The following is a 23,845-nucleotide window of genomic DNA, read 5'->3' on the forward strand; positions in this document are numbered from 1 at the left end:
CTGTGAACATGGGAGTGCAGATACCTCTTTGAGATCCTGTCTTCATTTCCTTTGGATATATACCCAGAGTGGGATTGCTAGATCACGTGGTAGTTCTATTTTTAATTTTTTGAGGACCCTTCACACTGTTTTCCATAGTGGCTGCATAGCTCATTCCATCTCTTACCTTTTTAAAGGCCCATTTTTCTTAGATGTCCATCTGTTCTCTTATTTCTAATAAGAAATACTAGATACAGCAGAGTATCCACTATTTTACCCACTAAATCCCTCTTTGGTGGCTACACACAAACAGTCCTGCAATGACATCCTCTTAGAGGTTCACTTATGGACTGTTATGAGAATATCTTTGCAATGTAAGTCCAGGAGTAGAATGCATAGGTCATAGAGTGTGGGTACACTTCGTATGTCTAGATATTGCCCAGTTGCATGACTGGGCCACTCTGTACTACTAAGAGCTGTGCATGTGCATTCCTATATTTCCACATCCCATATATTCACACTAACACTTAACATCAGCTAACTTTCTAATTTTATTAGTTAATGTGATACCTCATTGTTAATTTTGTATTTCTCTCATCACTAGTAAGTTTGAGTATCCACCTCTTTGTATGCTTATTGGCCTATTGGTTTTCCTCTTCTGTAAGTTGCTTGTTCATATCCTTTGACCTTTTTTTCTTTTGAGGTTCTTACTAATTTGTTAGAAATTCCTTTTTTGGTATAGAAATAACCTTAACCTTAAAGTCTAAAAAGATGTTTAGACGTTGCAAATATTTTTTCCTAGTTTGTCATCTGTTTAACTTTTCCCATCCTATACTTCATTGAACAGAAAATCTTAATATGTAGCCAACTTTTTTTTGTTTTTTAAAGATTTTATTTTTTTTCTTTTCCTTTTTCTCCCCAAAGCCCCCTGGTCCATAGTTGTGTATTCCTAGTTGTGGGTCCTTCTAGCTGTGGCATGTGGGATGCCGCCCCAGCATGGCTTGGTAAGCAGTGCCATGTCCGCGCCCAGGATTCGAACTGGTGAAACCCTGGGCCGCCGCAGTGGAGCATGCAAACTTAACCACTCGGCCACGGGGCCAGCCCCTAGCCCAACTTTTGAAAAATTTAAAAGTACAGAAAAGTTAGAAGAATAATTTGATGAACAACTACATAACCGTTATCTAGAGTCACCAAGAGTTAACCTTTTACCACTTTTGTTTTCTCTCTGTCTTCTATGTGTGCGTGCACCTACACACATCACTTTTTTTCCTAAAAATAAATGTAGACATCATGATACTTCATTCCTAAGTTCTTCAGTATGTGATTCCTAAGGGACTGCTCCTCCATAGCCACAATTCCATTATCACACCCAAGGAATCTAACATTGATACAATAAACATCATCTAATATATAGTTTATATTCAGATTTCCCTAATTGCCAAAAGCATGTTCATTAAAGTCTAGCATCCCCCAACCAGGATCAAATCAAGGGTAACACATTGCATTTAGTTGATAAGTGTCTTTAATCAAGAACAGTTCCCTACCTTTTTTTTTTTTCATTCGGAAGCTTGAAATTTTTGTCGTCCAGGTAAGTTGACTTATAGACTAGCCTACAAATTTGATTGGCCTGATTACTTCCCTATGATTAGATTCAAGCTAAACATTTTTGTCAAGAGTATTACATAGATAATGTTGTATATTTCCCCATTACATCACTTCAGGTGGCCTTCAACGTCCATATTTGTAATTATTGTCGATGATAAGTTTGAACACTCGTTAATGTACTATCTGCCAGATTCTGTAATTTACAAAGGTACCTTTTCTTCTTTGTAGTTAATAAATAATCTGAGGGGTTAATATCCTCTTCTGCAACAACCTTTCATCCAGTAGTTCTACCTACTCATCACACATTGCCTCTTGCCTTAATCAGTTATTATGTTGATAGTTGCAAAATAGTGGTTCTTCTTTTTTGCTTCAAATTCTGTCATTGCTTTTTCATTTAGGAACAGAGATTTTTCTGTAAAGAAATATTCCCCTCTCTTTTTGCTTTGATCATAACTATAGACCAAGGGTCAGCAAATTATGACCGTTGTCACCTGTCTTTGTAAATAGTTTTATTGGAACATAACCATACCCATTCATTTCCATTTTGTCTATGACTGCTTTTTTATAACAGTGGCAGAGTTGAGTAGTTGTGACAGAGACTGCATGGTCTATAAATCCTAAAATATTTACTGTCTGGCCCTTTCTAGAAAAGTGCTGTTGATCCTTGTTATAAACTCATGGGTTCTCCTTTTTATTCAATGTGCTATAACCCTTTACTTTCACTATTCTTTTTGTTCCAAATTTTATAAATGTTGCCAATGAAAGCCTCTTAAAGCTGGTTCCTGTATCTTTTTTTGAAATGTCCCTCTATGAACACTTCTTTGCTTTCTGATACAGCAAAATGCTCTAGACTTCCTTCTGGTTTTCTTGTCCCAGACCTGGAATTAGATAAAACTACATGAAGTCCTGGGTTTTTCGTTTGTTTGTTTTATTTAATGGGGAACGACATTTAGAAATCCAGATCCGGGGACTAAGTGTGCTCATTGCTCCTCAGTGTCACTGCTCCTTGCCCCTGGATCTCATTGCTTCTAGGCTCACATGGACAGATCTATTGAGGTATATATATATACATGTATACGTACATATAAATCATGGCTCCTACTGATAATTCCAATTCAGATTTTCCCAGTTCAAATCCAGCCTCACAGAGTTCTGCCTCCTCTTTCTCCATTTTGTAGCTGCATCTCCCTTTTCCCCAAAATATTTGGTAGAATATTCCCTTTAAGTATTTGGTAGAATTTGCCAGTAAAGTCCTGGACTGGAATTTTCTTCATGGGAAGGTTTTAAATTATGGATTTAATTTCTTTAGTAGTTTTATTTGCTGTAATGCTTGTATATATATTTTTTTAGTTTATCAGTTTTCGTAAGCTATGTTTTTCTAAGAGTTTAGCAATTTCAGGATAATTTTCAAATTACCAACTTAAAATTGTTAATATTTTTATGATTGTTTTAATGTTTGTAGCATCTATAGTGATGTCTCCTTTATGACTGCTGATGTTGATATTTTGTGCCTTCTTTTTTAATTTTTCAATTTTGCCAGGTAGTTATCAACTTACTAGTTTATCCTCCACAAAAAAGTGAGAACTTTTGGCTTTGTAGGTTCTCTGTTTTATGTGTGTTACTTCATTTATTTCCACTCTTATTTCTATTATTTCTTTCTTTGTACTTTCTTTGGGTTTAATTTGCTTTTCTTTTTCTAATGACATGGGTGCTTAGCTCATTAATTTTCAGGCTTTCTTCTTTTCAGATATGTACATTTAAATTTATGAATTTTCCTTTAAGCACAACTTGATCTGTATTCCACAAGTTTTTAATGAGTTAATTTTTTCATTTTCATTCAGTTCCAGATAGTTCTTAATTTTTATTCAGATTTTGTCTCTGATCCTTCTTTGTTTGCACATATGTTGGTCTATTTACATATTTATAGGGATAATCTAGTTATGTGTTTGTTATTGACTTCTAGTTTAATTGGACCAGAACTAGAAAATTCCGCATATAAAAGAGTTATGAACAAAGAAGAGATAAAACAAATAGAACATAACTATCAAGATGGTGGACTTTAACCACATCAATAATTACATTAAATATAAATGGTCTAAACACACTAATTAAGAGACCAAGATTGTCAGATTAAAACAGCAAGACACAGCTAACAACAGAAACCCCAAGTCTAGGAAGCAAAACTGACAGAACTGAAGGGAGAAATAGACAATTTAACAGTAATAGGTGGAGACTTCAGTGCCCTACTTCCAATCGTGGATAGACTATGTAAGCAGGAGATAACAAAGGAAATAGAAGACTTGAAAACAGTACAGAATGACGAGACCCTAGTAGACATCTATAGCACGTTCCACTCAACAACAGCAAAATCCTTACTCTGCTCGGACACACACAGAATGTTCTCCAGGATAGACCATATTCTAGACCACAGTAAAAGCCCCAATAAATTTAAAAGGGTTGAAATCATACAAAGTATGTTCTCTGATGACTTCATTCTCTAATGAAATAAATTGGAAAGTCATACAGAAAAAAAGAATCTTGGGATATTAAACAACATATTCCTTAATAATCAATGAATCAAAGATGAAGTCAAAAGGGGAATCAGAGAATGCTTTGAGATGAATGAAATGAAAACACAGCATACCAGAAGTTATAGGATGTAGCAATAGCATTGTTCAGAAAGAAACTTACAGCTGTAAATGTTTTAATCAGCAAAGAAAAAAATTTCAAATCAGAAACCAAACCTTCTACCTTAAGAAACTGAAAAAATAAAAGCAGAGTAAACTCAAGTAAGGAGAAAGAAGGAGATAATAAAGACTAGAGTGGAAATAAATGAAATACAGAATAAAAAACAATAGAGAAAATCAGCAAAACGAAAAGTTGATTCTTTGAAAAGAACAACAAAATTAACAAACCCTTACCTAGATCAAGCAATAAAGAGAAAAGACTCAAATTATTAACATCAGAAATGAAAGAGGTACATTACTATCAACCTTATAGAAATACAAAGGATTATAAGGGAATTCCATGAACAACTGTATACTAACAAACTCATTAGCTTAGTTGAGATGGACAAATTCCTGAAAAGATACAAATTACCAAAACTAACTTTAAAAGAAATGGAAAATCTGAATAGATATACAATAAGTAAAGAGTTTGAATTAGTAATCAAAAAACTTCCCAGAAAGAAAGCTCTGACCCACAGAAAGCTTTATTGTTGAATTCTACCAAACATTCAAAGAATTAATTTCAGTCCTTCGCAAACTCTTCCAAACAGTAGAAGGGAGAACACTTCCCAACTCAGTCTGTTAAGCCTGTGTTACCCTGATGCCAAAACCCGACAAAGAACTACACAAAAAGAAAACTAGAGACCAATAACATCCCTTATGAAGATAGATGTAAAAATTCTCCACAAAATACTAACAAATGAAATTAGCAACACATAAAAAGGATTATACTGTGACCAAGTGGCATTTATCCCAAGAATGGAAGGTTAGTTTGACATCTAAAATCAATTAGTGCAGTAACACCATGTTAATATAGAATAAAGGGGGAAAACCCGTATGATCATGTCAATAAACACCAAAAAAAGCATTTGAAAGAAATACAAACATTCTTTCATGAAAATAATGCTCGACAGACTAGAAATAAAAGAGAATTTCCTCAACCTACTGAACAGCATGGATGAAAGTTCCACAGCTAACATCATAGTTAATGCTGAAAGACTTCCCTGTATATCGAGAACAAGACAAGGATGTCTGCTCTTGTCGCTTTTATTTAACATTATACTGCAGTTCTGACCAGGGCAATTAGAGAAGAAAAAGAAACAAAAGACACCCAGATTGGAAAGGAAGAAGTAAAACCATCTCTATTTTCGGAAGTTATACTCTTGTATATAGAAAATCCTAAGCAATCCACTTAAAAAATAAGTAGAACTTATAAGTGCATTCATTGAAGTGCAGGACATAAGATCAGTATACAAAAATAGCTTATATTTCTATACACTAGCAGTGAACAAACTTAAAATTAAGAAAACAATTCCATTTACAGTAGCATAAAAAAGAATAAAATGCTTAGATATAAATTTAACAAAAGTAGTGTAAGACCTGTATACTAAAAACAGCAAACAACTATCAAAAGAAATTAATAAAATAAATAGAAGCCATCCCATATTCATAGATCGGATATCCACATACAAATGAGGATGACAGTACCCCCTGAATTGATCTATGGATTCAAAACAATCCCCATCAAAATCCCAGCTGACTTTTTTGCAGAAATGGACAGGCTGATCATAAAATTCACTTTGAAATGAGAGATCCAGAGTAGCCAAGTAATCTTTTAAAAGGAGACCAGTGTTGAGGCTCATAGTTCACAATATCAGAAACCTTCCACAAAACTTTAATAGTTAAGACACTGTCATGCTCCCATAAGGACAGACATATAGATAAATAGAAGAGATTTTAGATTCCAGAAATGGAACTTTACATTTATTGCCAATCAATTTCGACAAGGGTGCCAAGACAATTAAATGGAGAAAGGATAGTCTTTGCCACAAATGGAGCTGGGACAACTGGATATCCACATGCAAAAGAATTAAGTTGGATCCTACCTCACACCCTACGCAAAAATTAATTCAAGTGTATCATAGAGCTAAATGTAAATATAATAAAGCTAAACTATAAAACCTTTAGAAGAAAACTTTGAAATGTATCTCCACTATGCAGTGGTTTCTTAGCTATGACTTCAGAAGCACAAACGACAAGAGACAAAACATTCAAATTGGGTTACATAAAAATTAAAAGCTTTTGTGCTGTAAATGATACCATCAAGAAGGTGAAAAGACAACTTACGTAATGTGAGAAAACATTTGCAAGCATCTCATAAAAGATTTATGTCTACAATATATAAAGAACTCTTGCCACTCCTTAAATTTTATTGTGTGTTTAAGTAAGGGGTTTCCTTCTCTCTCTTTGTTGACACTTCATAAACCCATTCAATCAAGAATTATGTCATCCTTTTTTAAATTTTGGGTTTTGCCCATTATTTTTCTCCATATTCTTCAAATATTCCTACACTCCATTTTCCAAGTATTACCACTTCTAGTTATGCCCTACATACCTGATTTTCGTTTGGTTTTTTATAACCCTATCTCTAAAAATATTCTACATATTCTTTCTCACTGAATTCTTAACTAAATTGTCAATTTGATCTTCCAGGTCACTAATAGATTTTTGTCTACTTATCCCATCTATTACCTTTATACATTATATTTTAATAGTAATATTTTCTCTTGTTTTCTATGTGATTAGTTGCTTCATTTTACTAATATCTTGCCATACTTCCTTAAGTATATCACATTATACTTATTTTTAAATTCTTGGTTCAACTTTTCCAGTTTTGGGGGTGTATTCTTCAGCCTTTATTCGGTTATGCCATGACCACAGCCAACCCCAAAATCTCGATAGGATTTAGACTGAAAGAGTACTCGTGTCTGGGAAACGCCATTTTCTTGGCAGAGGAAAAAGAGTATAAGAAGGCTCTTGAAACTTAATATGTCACTTTTGGTCACATCTCATTGGCCCAAGCAAGTCTTATGGCCAAGCCTAGTGTTAATGAAATGGACAAGTATAATCCTCTCACAGGTTCCATCAGCAAATTGGGAACAACATTACAGTCTGTTGCAACATTGTATGTGTTTCCTAATTGATTGCATTCCTCACAGATCATGTTATTTTGATGTGTGAATTTATAAGTTCCTGTCTTGTAATACGTATTGAGGAAGGACAGAAGGCCAAGCCTTGGTCTTTGTCTCTTGTGAATTTAAGAAGGGAGGTGATCACCAAGGTGGAGAGCTCCAGCTCCACACACACAATACACAGGAAAACTGTGGATTGTCCTTGGTTTGCCGCCACTCTATCTGACAATGCTTAGGCAGAACCATCTGAACAGAGGTGTCTTCCTAAATTGTAATCTACTAGCCTTAGGGCTTTGAGACCCAGAGAGAGGAGTTAGAGGCAGGTCTGCTGGAGGGCAGCCAACTGTCAGCTTCTGACCCCTGTGAGCCTTTCTGCTCTTCTAGCCTGAAGGGGGAGGCTCTGGTTGTGCCAAGGCAAACGGGAGGAAGTGGACGAAAGAGTTTCGAAGCCTCCCTCTACTCTAGCCTCTCATTGCCAGCTTAGGCTGCTCTTTGTCCCTCACTTTTCCTACCCGCCAGTCCAGGCAGCCTTCTATACCCCTAAGGGTTTCTTACTGTTTTTTGGTTAATCCTTGGAGTCGGTACCTCCTTCTAACCTCTGAATTTTCCCAGCATTGTTGTTTATGTGAAAGGCGGGGCGGGGGCAGGGAGAACCAGCTGCATGTACTAACTAATTCTTTAAAGGAACCCAAAGCCCCTGATTCTTTTTTTTAAGCTTCTGAAAGTTGTTCACTGTTTTATCAGCTTTCCCAAACTATAAATTAGAGGCAGTCAACTGAATTGAAGAAAAGGTGGGGGAAAACTTCCTGAAGGACAAAAGCATGGAGGACAGTTGAACCAAATATAAAACACCGTTCTGGCTCTGCATCGTCAACTACTTAGGATTTGAGCTTTATACAGAGGAAATAAAATTTCAGAAAACATGGACCAGAAGGGTTGTATGAGGAGAGAACCTTGTGAAAGAAGTTGTAGTTGAATTAGAAAATGAGGGTTTGGATTGGCGTAGAGGATGGAGAGTAAAGACAGAACAAAGAGATTGGTAACGGCGCAGGGGTCATCACGTGGAGCCAGCCTGCCTCCAGTGGAAGGTTACATGGTGAAAACATGAGGAGTTACTTGTTCAGGTTGAATGATGTCAGATTAGGGAGGATCTTAATAACCACTGGGGGCTGGGAGGAGCGAACTCGCCCATGTATGCTCTTACCACATGCCTGGTGCTGTGCTAGATAATGTGGGGAATACACAGGCATTATAATGTCACCTTTGTCCCCAAGGTGCTGATAATCTTGTTGAGGAAATAAGACTGGTGCCAGTTAAATGATTAGAGAGCACTGTGAAAAAACGTAGTTTATATGCAGAATTCTCTGATGCTGTAGAGGTTAGGAAGCCTGTACAGATAAGATTAGCTACATAAGTGCTGAAACACACTGAGGAGGAGGTTTCTCTCTTAAGACAAACTATAATGTGGATGCCAAAGGGAACATTCAAATGGATGTGTGGACGTTAGACCATTGAGGGTGTTTTACGTTGTTTCTTTGAGAGAAGGCAGTTGAATGCAGTGGATTAGAGCATGGGCCAGAGCCAGATGACCTGGGTTCAAATTTAGGCTCCGAGTATGACTTGGGCAAGTTAGTTAATTTTTCTGGGTCTCAGTGTCCTCATCTATAAATGAGGATAATAGCAGCCCCAACTCATAAGGTGGATCTGCTCACTTAACTTTGCCACTCAATTTCTGCTCCTAAATTGAAGAGCGTGTATCAGTGGCATTTAGGGAGAGGAGGATGTGATTCAGAACTAGTAGGGAGGCAGGGTGGTGTTGGAGAAAGAAAGAAAAAATCTGACCATTTTGTCCCCTGCCTGCTTCCTCACTGGATTGTAAACTTCAGCCAGGTGGAGACTTGCTTCATTCTATGCCAGCACCTGGCTCAGTGTGTGACATATAATTGACACTCATTAAATATTTATTGAATGGCTAAATGCATTTCTATATGTAACTTTAAATATAAACCAATTTAATAAGTAGTTTTATTTGTTTGGATATGTATTTGTCTGACAATTTTGATGTGTAATTTTTTTAACAACCAGAAGTTAACTCAACAACTAGAAATTATCTTTGAAGTATTTGTGACAGTTTTCTTTTTGTTTTTACAGGCCAGTTGGAATGCCAAAAATGGAAAAAGTTTACTTACATAACCCTAGTTCTGAAGAAACTATTACTTTAGTATCAATATCTGCTACAACATCACATTTTCATGCATCATTTTTTCAAAATAGGGTAAGTTTCTCTGTGTTATAAATTATTTCTCTTCAATTTGAAATTGAAACGTTCAGATTTTTTTTGATGTATGATTTTGTTTTGCCGTAATTAAAATCTGGTTTGAATGTTTCATATTTCTTCTGGATTTCAGTTTGCCCCATTTCCTAAGAATTATCACTTCTCCTCTTAAACACACATTGTTTTTCTCAGCATGAAACAGCTTAACAAATCAACTTTGAACCTTGAACACTGAAAAATGTAGCATTCATATAGTCAGGTGATTTTCTTTTCCTTCCTAATAATAAGTTATTTCTCAGCATTGTGTTAGTTTTCTCTTGCTGCATAATAAATTACCACAAACATGATAGCTTAAAACAACATCCACTTATTAGCACATGGTTCTGTAGGTCATAAGTCCACTGGGTTCTTGGCTCAGGATATCATAAGGCTGTAATGAAGATGTCGGCTGGGCTGACTGAGTCCTTCACTGGAGACTCGGGAAATCCACTTACAAGCTCCCTCAAGTTGTTGGTAGAATTCACTTCCTTGTGGTTGTAGACCTGAGGTCCCCGTTTCGTTACTGGCTGTCAGCCGGGGACCTCCCTCGGCTCCTTAAGGCACCCACATTCCTCGTTACCATCTTCAAGCCTGCACTGGTGCGTCGTGTCTCCCACATACTTCAGATCCCTTGGGCTTCCCTCTTCTGCGTCAGTGGAGAAAATGCTGCTTTAATCGTGTCATTGGGTCAGGACCACCTGGATAGTCTCCTTTTGATTAACTCAGAGTCAGCTAACTCAGACCCTCAATTACATCTGCAAAATCCCTTTTATCATATAATATAAATGATCGCAACTGTGGTGTCTGCGCATATTCACAATCTCAGAGATTAAGACAGGAAATTGGGAGGGCTATTTTAGGGTTCTACTTACCACAAGTATCCTTTAAAATTTTACTTATAATCATTTTTGTGGATGGTATGCAAACTTGTTATTTAAAAGAAGGTTTTCTGACCAAAAAAACTGGTCTTAATAAATTTTGAATTTGAGATAATACATTAAGATTTACTATGTAGACTGCCAAAATAACTAGCTAAATGGCAGTTATCAGAGGAAAGTAAATGAGTGGAACCTACTTTCATCTTCCCAGGGTTTTGACTGACTCTTTTGAAGAGATATAACTAAATAAATAAGAAGGAGCTTTTTTAAGCATATAAGATTTATCAATTATTTACATTTTTACTATCCTCCTTCCTAAAATCCTCTTTCATCATATGTTGTCATTAGCTAACAACTTCCAGAGTAAAAAAAAAAAAAAAGACATACAATTTTGGCTTTTTTTAATTTTTTTTTTTTTTTTTTTTTGGAGGAAGATTAGCCTTGAGCTAACATCTGCTGCCAATCCTCCTCTTTTTGCTGGGGAAGACTGGCTCTGAGCTAACATCCGTGCCCATCTTCCTCTACTTTATATGTGGGATGCCTACCACAGTATGGCTTACCAAGCAGTGCCATGTCCACACCCAGGATCCGAACCGGCGAACCCTGGGCTGCCAAAGCAGAACATGTGCACTTAACTGCTGTACCACCAGACCAGCCCCAATTTTGGCTTTTTTAAATTTAAAAGTATTTTATAAATGAGGAATTCATAAATTAGCATATTACTTTTGATAATAAAAATTTTAATTTTTTTGTGATACTATGGAAAACATCCCTTTTCTAAAATGTTTCTTAAAATAAGTTACCCTTGACTTGTTCTTTGCTGTTACCTAGAATATGTTTTCACAATTTTTATAATTATATAAAATATTTCTTAAAGTGATAGTTCTCTCAATTATTTTTTATGTCATTACCTAAAAGATATTTTCACAATTTTTATAAATGTACAGATGGTCTCAAATAATGGGATCCCAATGCTGGAAGAGACCTGTGTATTCGTTCATCTAGTCCGTACCCTCATTATACAAATGAAGAGCTGAACCCCAGGGGGATTTGCCACTGGTTATTAGCAGTTAGTGACAAGGGCCAAGGGAGGGTCTGGGTTCTCTTGGTCTACCCAGTGGTTTGTATTGTACTAAACTGCAGTGTGCGGCGTGTACTGAGCTACAGTGTGCAGCGTGTACTGAGCTACAGTGTGCGGCGTGTACTGAGCTACAGTGTGCGGCGTGTACTGAGCTACCGTGTGCGGCGTGTACTGAGCTACAGTGTGCGGCGTGTACTGAGCTACCGTGTGCGGCGTGTACTGAGCTACCGTGTGCGGCGTGTACTGAGCTACCGTGTGCGGCGTGTACTGAGCTACCGTGTGCGGCGTGTACATTACAACCTATAGAGAGAGATACATTTATGTGTAAAAGGAACCACTCAACTTTCAGGCATTACTAATGTGCAGAAATGTTTTGGGTTAAAGGGCAAAATTGAGAAGTGAAAATGAAAACAGTTTAAAAATAGTTCACAACTGCACTGCAGATTTTATTTTTAGCACGTTAACTAAGTTTGCTCGTTCAAGCAACGTCTTGTTGTTTCTAAACATCCAAGCTTCACCCTTGTTAAAGGCCTAGGTTTTCACTTTTTTCCTTTTATCATCACAATACAGAGATTAGAGAAAGAGTTAACAGACACAGATTCTTACAGGGGCTAGGTAGACAGTGTAGACGAGAGAAGCAGGCCAAGTAGAATAAGGGGTGACCTGGAAAGCATGTGGCCCATCCAAAGGAATCGGCTCCTATTGAGTCCAGCCAGTGGTTGCCGTGTGGGAGTGTAAGCCCATGCCCAGTTCTTCTGGTTTCCAAGAAGAGTCAGAAATAGGAATTTTTATATGATTTCTCCCAATTTTTACATGATGAAAACGAATTCAATTTTAGTAAGACAGATAGTGTGGACCAAACAAAATTTGACATTTCTGAACTCTCCCAAGGACTTAAGTCTACCCATGAACCTTATGCAAAGAGAATAGTTATTCTGAAAGTCCTTGAAAAGATAAACTAAATGTGTATGTAGTCAAAGAACAAGTTAAAAAACAATATGTATTTTCCATCATCAGGAGATAGAATTAAACAATAAAAATAATCTATACCTATCAAAATCTACATTTAGGAAATGTAGATTTAGCTTTAAAGGAAATATCCAAAATCTGTGCTACCTTCTCTTTTTTTTTCTTTTTGTTGCTTTCTGTCTTTTTTTCCCTACAGTAAGATAGTGACTACAGTAAGATAAGTTCAAGAAGTGGAAGGGTGAGATGAAAGGAGCTCTGAGGGGGAAGAAGTAACCTTATTTCCCCTCCACTTCAATTTTATGCCTGTGATAAAAACCCTTTGGGAAAAAAATGGAAAGAGTTTCTCATGTCCAGGAGAGCAAAGCCTTTCTGTATTTTTATTCTAACTCTGATTGCCTTTGCCACCTTCAGAATTCCTAGTCAGATCTTATTTCTTTGAAAATAAAACATTTTCTGTAACTCACTTAAGTTTTTGATTATTGACTAACCAGTGTAATTACAGAAATACAGAAAAGAATAATTATTGTTTAAAAAGCCAAGTTTTACATAACCATATTTTAACAAGCACACACAAATAATACTCCTTACTAAGGTTTTGATTTTAAGACCACCTGGAAATCAAGAAGAATGAGAGTAGTAAGAATGTGGTTATGTGACAATTTGTTTTTCTGTATATAACTTCTAATAATTACCTGTATTTATAATTATCTGTTAATTAACTATAATTGTCTAATTAGTTATAACTTAAAATTACTTGACTGCAATTTAGGCCTATTCATCTTTCATGGCTATATTATATGTTGACCGTGAAATATGTAATATATGTTTTGTATCAAAGAATAGGGTTTTTTTTTAATACTCTATAGTCATCAAATTTTGATTACCATGAGATTTGCAGAAATGGGGTATCTTACAGACATTGGTAAGCAAACAAAAATTATTTTTCTCTTGATTGTCTAGATCCTTTTTGTTGATTAAATTTTCAGATAAACTGAAGATCAACTAGGATAAACATTGTTTCAATCTGTGATTAAAATTAAAATATTTTAGCCCACTTATTTTAATATGCTTAATATAATAGACAGTCTCTTCTCATGGGTTGAAGGTCACTAATGAATATTAATGGTTATTTTTATTTAAATGTAGAAGCCTAGACATTATTTATTCTCTTTCAGATTAAACTGTGATATCCCTGCATGTTACTGGGAATTGAATGAACAAAATATCATGATAGCAGTAGTATGGAATATTATTATGCAGAAAATAAAAAGAATGAATTAGATCTGTATCTGTTGGTATGGAATAATGTGTTATGATATATATGTTAATACGTAAGAAAAGCACATTGTAGAGTAGAATATGCCATTTTTATAAAAAGTATAAAATCTGTATATATTTGGATATATTAATAAAAGCCAAAGTAAGGTGCAGATAGATATACCTGGGTAACTGGGTACGCTGAAAAGGATAAGAATGGAGGAGGGTTGGTGGTATAAACTTTGTACACCTTTCACTGTATCACTGAGTAAAATAAGCGCTTATTGTTTTTGAAATTGAAGGCATATAAGAAATTTTAAATTAAAAAATAGTTTTCCACCTGTGTAGAAATAAATTGATTAATTTAACAAATATTTATTGAGTACCTACTGTGTGCCAGGTACTTTGGATTTGTCAGTGAACAACAGAGCTGCTTCATTTATAATACTTGCCTCTAGGGGGGTTGGGTGACATCAGCAGCAGAAAGGAAGCAAGAGTAATAAATAAATGAGTGTTATAAAATACTAGAAGATAATAAAAGCTAAGAAAAAGAAGGGTAAAATTAGGGGATTAGGAGTGTGGCAGGAGGTGCGGTCTGTATTTTTTTATTGTGATATAACTGACATATACCATTGTGTAAGTTTAAGGTGTACAGCATATTGATTTGATACATTTATATATTGCAGCATGATTACTGCCGAAGGGTTGCCAACACCTCTATCGTGTCACATAATTATCATTTCTTTTCTGTGGTGAGAACAATTAAGATCTAGTCTCTTAGGAACTTGGAAGTTTATAATACAGTATTGTGGTCACTATTCTGTGATTAGATCTCCAGAACTTAGTTATCTACTAGTTACATGTTTATACCCATCAACAGCCTGTCCCCAATTACCCGACCCCCTAGTCCCTGGTAACTACTATTCCACTCATTTTACAAGCTCAGCTTTTTAGATTCCACATATAAGTGATAACATAAAGTATTTGTCTGTCTCTAGTCTGACTTATCTCACTTGGCATAATGCCTTCCAGGTCTATCCATGTTGTCACAAATGGCAGGATTTTCTTTTTTCTCATGGCTGAATACTATTCCATTGTGTGTGTATCACATTTTCTTTATCCATTCATCCATTGACAGACACTTTGGTTGTTTCCATGTCTTGGCTATTGTGAATAATGCTGCAATGAACATGGGAGTGCAGATATCTCTTTGATATCCTGTTTTCATTTCCTTTGGATGTATAGCCAGAAGTGGGATTGCTGGATCATCTATTGTTCTATTTTTTATTTATTTATTTATTTTGTGTGTGTGTGAGGAAGATTGGCCCTGAGCTAACATCTGTTGCTGATCTTCCTCTATCTTATGTGGGATACCGCCACAGTGTGACTTGATGAGCAGTGCTAGGTCTGTGCCTGGAATCCAAACGTATGAACCCTGGGCTGCCAAAGCAGAACTTGCAAACTTAACCACTATGCCACTGGGTGGGCCCCCTCTATTTTTAATCTTTTGAGGAATCTCTGTGCTGTTTTCCATAGTGGCTGAACCAATTTACATTCCCACCAACACTGTATAGGATTCCCTTATCTCCATATCCTCATCAACACTTTTCTCTCTTTTTTTTTTTTTGTGAGGAAGATTTGCCCCCGAGCTAACATCCATTGCCAATCCTCCTCTTTTTTTTTTTCACTTGAGGAGGATTAGCGCTGAGCCTGCATCTGTGCCAGTCTTCCTCTACTTTGCATGTGGGATGCCTCCACAGCATGGCTGATGAGTGGAGTAGGTCTGAATCCACAAACCCTGGGCTGCCGAAGCGGAGCACATGAAACTTGAACCACTTGGCCACGGGACCGGCCCCATCTTCTCTTCTTAATGATAACTAACTATTCTAACAGGTGTGAAGTGATCTCAGTGTAGTTTTGATTTGCATTTCCTTGATGATTAGAATTGTTAGCATCTTCATATAGTTGTTGGCCATTTGGATGTCTTCTTTGGAAAAATTTCTGTTTAGTTCCTCTGCCTATTTTTTAATCAGATTGTTTGGGTTCTTTGTTACTGAGTTGTGTGAATTCTTTATGTATTTTAGATATTAACCCCTTATCCAGTATATGATTTGCAAATATTTTCTCCCATTCTGTAGGTTGCCTTTTCATTGTGTTGATTGTTTCTTTTGCTATTCAGAAGCTTTTTAGTTTGATGTAGTCCCACTTGTTGATTTTTGCTTTTGTTGCTTGTGCATTTGGTATGGTATCCAGGAAATCATTGCCCAGACCAATGTCAAAGAGCTTCTTCCCTATGTTTTCTTCTAGGAGTTCTACGGTATAAGGTTTTTTGTTTAAATCTTTAATCCATTTCAAGTTCATTTTGGTGAGTGGCGTAAGATATGCATCCAATTTCATTCTTCTGCATGTGATTATCCAGTTTTCCTAACACCATCTGTTGAACAGACTATCCTGTCCCCATTGAGTATTCTTGGCTCCCTTGTCAAATATTAGTTGATCATATAGGCGGGGGGTTTACTTTTGGGCTCTTTATTCTCATATTGGTCTATATATCTATTTTTATGATGATACCATATTGTTTTAATTACTATAGCTTTGTGGTATAGTTTGAAAGTTGAAGAGTGATGCCTCTGGCTGTCTTGTTCTTTCTCATGATTACTTTGTATTCAGGGTCTTTTGTGGTTCCATGCAAATTTTAGGATTGTTTTATCTATTTCTGTGAAAAAAAATGCCATTGGGATATTGATAGGGATTGCATTGAATCTGTAGATGGCTTTGGGCAATGCGGACATTTTACCGATATTAATTCTTCTGATCCAGGAACATGGGATATCTTTCCATTTGTTTGTGCCGTCTTCAATTTCTTTCATCACAGTTTGGAGCTTTCATTATACAGATCTTGGTTAAATTTATCCCTAAGTATTTATTTTTTGATGCTATTATGAATGGGATAATTTTCTTTATTTCTTTTTTCAGATGTCTTAATTGTTAGTGTATAGCAGCAGTATATATAACACAATAGTGAGTAGATTTTTGGTTTTTACTACCATGAGGCTTACATACAACGTCTTATAGATAAAACAGTCCATCTTAAGTTGATAACAACTTAACCTCAATTGCATGCAAAAACTTCACACTTTTGCTCTCCCCCTTTTGTATATTTGATGTCATTATTTACCTCTTTTTTACATTGTGTATTCATTAACAAATTATAGTAGCTATAATTATTTCTAATACTCTTCTTTAATGCTATAGTTAAGTGGTTAACACACCATCCTATTACGGAATTAGAGTTTTCTGTGTCTGTGTATTTCCCTTTACCAGTGTGTTGTATGCTTTCGTATGTTTTCATGTCATTGTTTAGTGTCTTTTCATTTCAGCTGGAAGAACTCCTTTTACCATTTCTTGCAAGGCAAGTCTAATAGTGACGAAGTCTTTCAGTTTTTGTCTGTATGGGAAAGTTTATTTCTCCTTCATATCTGAAGGATAAGTTTGCCAGATAGAGTATTCTTTCTTTCTTTCTTTCAAGGAAGATTGACCTTGAGCTAATAACATCTGCCGTCAATCCTCCTCTTTTTGCTGAGGAAGTTTGGCCCTGAGCTAACATCTGTGCCCATCTTCCTCTATTTTTTATATGTGGGATGCCTCCACGTCATGGCTTGATAAGCGGTGCATAGGTCTGCACCTGGGATCTGAACTGGCGAATCCTGGGCCACCGAAGCAAAACACACAAACCCAACCACTGCACCACTGGGCCAGCCCCAGATAAAATATTCTTGACTGGTAATTTTTCCCCCAACACTTGGAATATGTCATTCTACTCTCTCCTGGTCTGTAGGGTTTCTGCTGAAAAATCACTGATAGCCTAATGGGGTTCCTTTGTAGTTTATACAGTCCTTTTTTCCCTGGCTGCTTTTAGGATTCTCTTTTATCTTTGATTTTTGGTCATTTCATTATAATATGTCTTGGAGAAGGTCTTTTTGCATTGAGGTAACAAGGTGATCTGTTATCTTTATGAACTTGGTTGTCCAAGTCTCTCCCCAAATTTGGGAAATTCTCAGCTGTTATTTCGTTAAATAAACTTGCTGCCTCCTTCTCCCTTTCTTCTCCTCCAGAACTCCAATTATGCTAATATTTGTTCTTTGATAGAATCCCATAGGTCATGTAGGCTTTCTTCACTCTTTAATTCTTTTTTCTTTGTTCTGCTCTAACTGGGTTATTTCATAATTCCTATGCTCTAGCTCACTTATTCTGTCTTCCATTTACTCTCCTCTGCTGCATATGCTTTCTATTGCATTTTTTTCTTTTTATTCATTGAAATCTTCAGCTCCAGAACTTCTGTTTGGTTCTTTTTTTGCTGAGGAAGATTCACCCTGAACTAACATCTGTTGCCAGTCTTTCTCTATTTTGTATATGACCTGCTGTCACAGCATGGCCACTGATAGACAAGTGGTGTAGGTTTGTACCTGGGAACCAAACCTGGGCTGCTGAAGTGGAGCGTGCCGAACCTAACCACCATGCCTCCAGGGCTTGCCCTTTTGGTTCTTTTTTATGATTTCTTCTCTTTGGTAAATATTTCATTTTGTTCATGTATTTTTTTTCTGGTTTCCTTGAATTGTCTTTCTGAGTTTTCTTGTAGCTTGTTGAGTTTCTTCAAAACAGCTATTTTGAATCCTTTATCAGGTATATTGCAAAATTCTGTGCTTTTGAGCTCAGTTGGCGAATTATTGTTTTTTTGGTGGTGGCATGTTTTCTTGATTTTTCACATTCCTTGTAGTTTTGTGTTGCTGCTTTTGCATTTGAAGTAGCAGACACCTCCTTAAATCTGTACTAGTTGCCTTCAGATAGAATATACTCTTCATTGGTCCTGTTATAGCTCAGGTTTTCTTCACCTTTTGGGTTTTCTGGAGGGCAGTGCCATAGCTCAAGTGTGTAGCTTCTCCTTTGCCCACAGACCCTGTTATGTTTTTCTGATAGCAGTCCATTACCAGACGTGCTCTCACTGCTTCACTTGGGAGTGCCCATAGGGAGCCAGCTACAGAGTGAGGCAAGGGGTGAGTTTAGTACTCAGGGCATTCGGGGTGCCCATAGACCTAGTGGGGAGATCCTCAGGTGAGGTACTTCCAGATGCTCATGGGCAGACTTCCTGCTGAAGTCCTAAGCACAGTCAGCAGGACCTGTGTACCTTTAACACCCTTTGATATTCTTATCAGCCTCTTTCTGATCTCATCCCTCCCCCAGTTGAGGAGGTCCTGCCTCAGTACTCTGGGTGCTGCTGGAGAGAAACAGGTTTCTCTGCTCACGTGCTGTACAACTAGGGTAGCCAGTGCACTCACCACTGTTAGATGCCTCCGTCCTGTGCAGTGTTGCCTTGGCCAGGTGGAGGAAGAGGGGTGGTGCTGGGAAAATTCATCTTATGGTCTCCACTGAGACCAAACTCATATGTTTTTTGCTCTAATGGCTTGATGGAATGTCTCCTTGGGAAGGCTCAACTTCTGCAAAATCTGTCTCATCCTTGGGTATCTACCCAGCACTCTCCAGGTTTTTTTTCCCAACTGCCAGAGGGGTTGGGGCAGGTTCACTGGTTCCACAGCCTGTATCAAAGTCTGTCCCCTTATTACTGGGCGAGACAACTCCCAGGTCCCCTGGCATATGGTGCTGGATCCCACAACTTCCACAAAGGCACTTCTGTTTGTGGATGGACTTCTAATCATTGTTTAAAAAGAGGGACAAAAAGGAAGAGTATCTTACACTGCCGTGATGCTGACATCGGTCCTCCGGTTTTCAAATAGGATGGTCATGGTTGGCTTCATTCAGGAGGTGACATTTGAATAGACTTGAAGGAAGTAAGAGGACTGTATGGAGGGAAGTGGAATATATGGAAGAAGAACATTCCAGACAGAGGGTACAGGCAGTACAAAGGCTCCAGTGTGAAAGCATGCCTGTTGTACAAAGAGGACAGTGTGACTAGACCAGAGTGAGCAAGGGTAAGAGGAGAAGTAAAAGTGGCTGGGAGGGGACAGGTTGTGAAGGGCCTAACAAGGTATGATAAGGAGTTTGACTTTTATCCTGATCAAAATGGGAAGCCATCACAGGGTTTTGAGCAGAGGAATGAAATGATAGCTTATGTTTTATAAGGATCACTGTTTATAAGAATAGACTGAAGAAGGGCCAGGGGAGAATGAGGGACAGCAGTCACATTGGCTGTTGCAGTGCTCCAGGATAAGAGATGACTACTCGGGCCAGAGTAGAGAAGTGAAGAAGGCTGTTGGATTTGGGATGTGTCTTGAAGATACAGCCAACAGGATTTCCTGATATGGAATTGAGTGAGAGAAGAGTCAAGATTAACTCCAGAGTTTTTGTCCTGAGCAACTAGAAAGATAGAGTTGCCATCAACTAAGAGAGAGAAAACTGAGGGTGGAGCAGCTTTCAGGAGGACGGTGAATAGTTCGGTTTTGGACATGTTAGATTTGACAGGTCTCCTAGACATCCAGGGGGAGGTGCCAAGTAGGCAGTTTGTATTTGGGTTTGGTGTATGTGAGAGAGGAGTGGACTTGAAATAGAAGTGTAGGAGCCACTGGTGAAGATATGAAGCCATGGACCTGGATAAGATGACCAAGGGAGCAAAAGGCCAGGGACTGAGCTCTGGTACAAAGATGAGCTACTTAGCTGCTGATAATGTTAGAGTAAAGCTAGCACACCTGGTGTGTCTTCATTACTTTCTCTACTGTTTTCTAATTTTTTTTTTTCGGTTGAGAAGGATTTGCTCTGAGCTAACGTTTGTTGCCAGTCTTCCTCTCTCTTTTTATCCCCCCCTCCCCAAAGCCCCAGTACATGGTTGTATATTCTAGTTATAAGTCTTTCTACTTCTCTGTCAGCTACCACCACAGCATGGCTACTGACAGACGAGTGGTGTGGTTCCATGCCTGGTAACTGAACCTGGGCTGCCAAAGCAGAGCACACCAAACTTTAACCACTAGGCAATCAGGGCTGGCTCTAATTTTTTTTATCACACTAAATTCATTCCATCTAGAAAATGTGTAGCAAAGGGAACAAAAGGATGAATTGTAGCAAATCTAATGAATTCTTATGGGAAGGTTACATTTCTGAGCCTGAGTTTGCTGTTCTGTTTCATCACCGTTTTTGTTACGCCCTTAAGTGTCAGTTAGAACTAGATTTTCCCTGTTATTAAAAAAATTAGGGAAATATTTGTTTTATCTGTGTCTCTCAGCATCTTCTTAAAGTATTAAAATAACAGTAGAGTCAAGTCTTGATTAGATATTGGGAACTATCAGAGACCTTGTATTCTCACTTCTAGGCTCTTTTTTTCACCTAGACATTTTGACATTTGGGTTGTTTCTAGATTGGAGGAGTTATAAATAAGACCACTGTAAACATTTATGTATAGATTTTTGTGTGAAGATAAATTTTCATTTCCCTTACATAAATACTTAGGAGTGGAATTGCTGGATCTTATGCTACATATATATTTCACAGTTTTTCATGGTGACTGTACCATTTTGCATTCCCATCAGAAATGTATGAGACTTCCAGTTCAGCATCCTTATTGGCACTCAGTATTGTTAGGTTTGGGTTTATTTGTTTTCAATTTTAGTCATTCAAATCGGTGTATAGTTTTAGTTCATTTTTATTTTAATTTACATTCCTCGATGTCTAATGATTTTGAGCATCTTTTCATTTGCTTATTTGCCATCCATGTATTTTCTTGGGTGAAATGTCTGCTCAAATCTTTTGCCTGTTTTTTAATTGGGTTTGTTTTCTTCGTGACTGAGTTTTTGAGAGTTCTTTATACCTTCTGAATATAAGTCCTTTATCACGTATGTAATTTGCAAACCTTTTCTCCCAGTCTGCAGCATGTCTTTTTATTCTTTTTATAGAATCTTTCAGAGAAGAGAAGTTTGTAATTTCCATGAAGTCCACTTTATCAAATTTTTCTTTTATGGTCATGCTTTTGGAGTCATGGCTAAGAACTCTTTGCCCAAACCAAGGCCACAAAGATTTTCTCCAATTTTTCTTTCAGAAGTGTAGTGGTTTTAAATTTTGCATTTAGTTTATGACCCATTTTGAGTTAATGTTTGTTTATGGTATGAGATATGGATCAAGAGTTACTTTGTGTTGTTTGTATATTGATATACCATTGTTTCTGCACTGTTGGTTGAAAAGACTATCCTTTCTCTTTGAAATCCTTCTGCATTTTTGTCAAAAGTTAATTGTATGATTAATTGTATTAATTTAATTAAAAATTAAATTGACCTTGTATGTGTGTGGGTCTGTTTTTTGGAATCTCCATTATGTTCTAATATGTACCTAATAGATATCGGCTCTAATATATCTGCCCTTTCACCAATACCACACTGTCTTGATTACTATAGCTTTTTAGTAATTCCTGGAATCAGGTATTGTGAGTCCTCCAATTTTGTTTTTCTTTTTCAAAATTGTTCTTCTCTTATTTCCATTTCTTACCATCTAAGTTTTAGAATTAGCGTGTCAATTTCTTTTTAAAAAAATCTCACTAACATTTTTTTATAACATTGTTTTGAAATAATTTTAGATGTGTAGAAAAGTAAGTACAGATAGTCTCCATATATCACTCACCCAGTTTCTCCTAATGCTGACATCTTATATAATCACAGGACACTTAGCCAAACCAGGAAATTAGTATGTTTGCCTTTTATTTATTTTTCTTGTCTGATTGCACTGGCTAGGACATCAATACAGTGTTGAGTAGCTGTTGTGAGAGGAGACGTCCTTGCCTCATTCCAAATTTTGGGGGGAAAGCATTCAGTCATTCACCGTAAGATGTGGTAGCTCTAGGGTTTTTGTAGATGCTCTTTATCAGGTTGAGGAAGTTCTCTTCCACTGAGTTTACTGAGATTTTTAATCATGAATGGATATTGAATTTTGTCAGACTATTTTATGCACCCATTGAAATGAACATATTGCTTTTCTTCTTTAGTAAGTTGGTAATATTAATTACATTGATTTAACATTTGAATGTTAAACTAGAATTGCATTGCCTGGGTAAAAACCACGTGGTCATGATGTATTATCCTTTTTTACATATGGGCTGGATTTAATTTGTCAGTACTTTGTAGATAATTGTATGTCTGCATTCATGAGGGATATTGGCTTGTAGTTTTCTGGTAAGTCTTTGGTCTTGGTATCAAAGTAATGCTGGATTCATAAAATGAGGTGGGAAATGTTCTCTTCTTTTCTGTATGCTGGAAAGTTTCTGTAAGATAGATATTAATTTTTTCTTAAATGGTTGGTAGAGAATTCTACCAGTGAAACCATCTGGTCTTGGGCTTTTCTTTGTGGGAAGATTTTTAACTACAAATTAAATTTCTTTAATGGATATAGAACTGTTGTGGCTATATGTTTTGTTTTGAGTGAGCTTTGGCAGATTGTGTTTTTCAAAGAATGTGTCCATTTCTTCTAGTTAGTAAATTATGGGTATGGAATTGTTTTTAATAGTCCTTTATCATCCTTTTTATGTGTAAAGGCTATATAATGCTGTCCACATTCAAATATAAAATACTTGTATTTTTGTCGTCTTTTTTATTCTTGGTCATCCTGTCTAGGATTCAGTTTTGTGGACCTTCTTGAAACATTAGCTTTTGGTTTTACTGATTTTTCGCTATTTTTTTGTTTTCTATTTCATTCATTTCTGCTCCTGTCTATTGTTTTCTTCCTTTTGTATATTTTGGGTTTAATTTACTGTTTTTTTAGTTTCTCAAGGTATAAACATAGATGATTAATTGAGACATTTCTTCTCAAAATAAGCATATAATACTGTAAATTCACCTCCAAGTATCACATTAGCTACAGCCAACAAATTTTGGTATGTTGTCTTTTGATTTCCACTTGATTCAGAATATCTTATGATTTCCCTTGTGACTATTTCTTTGACCAATGGCTTATTTGAAAGTGGGTTATTTAATTTCAAACTATTTAGGGATTTAGCAAATACTTTTTTATTATTGGTTTTGGCTCAAATGTGACTTCCATCTAGTGTCTGCAGCTTCCAGGGGCTCTATACTCTC

The 23,845-nt window shown here is 36.7% G+C and overlaps 1 protein-coding gene across 5 annotated transcripts in view; it reads left to right on the forward strand.

The window, feature by feature from the left end:
* Positions 1-23,845, forward strand: part of TMEM131 (transmembrane protein 131) — a 224,554-nt gene that overhangs the window by 120,315 nt on the left and 80,394 nt on the right. For all 5 annotated transcript variants that reach the window (XM_023618615.2, XM_070235088.1, XM_023618613.2 and 2 more), the window contains one exon: positions 9,434-9,557. In XM_023618615.2, coding sequence (XP_023474383.1) covers positions 9,434-9,557 — 124 coding nt within the window. The remainder of the gene's footprint in view (positions 1-9,433; positions 9,558-23,845) is intronic.

Source organism: Equus caballus, chromosome 15, assembly GCF_041296265.1.
Source record: "Equus caballus isolate H_3958 breed thoroughbred chromosome 15, TB-T2T, whole genome shotgun sequence".
Lineage (NCBI taxonomy): Eukaryota > Metazoa > Chordata > Mammalia > Perissodactyla > Equidae > Equus > Equus caballus.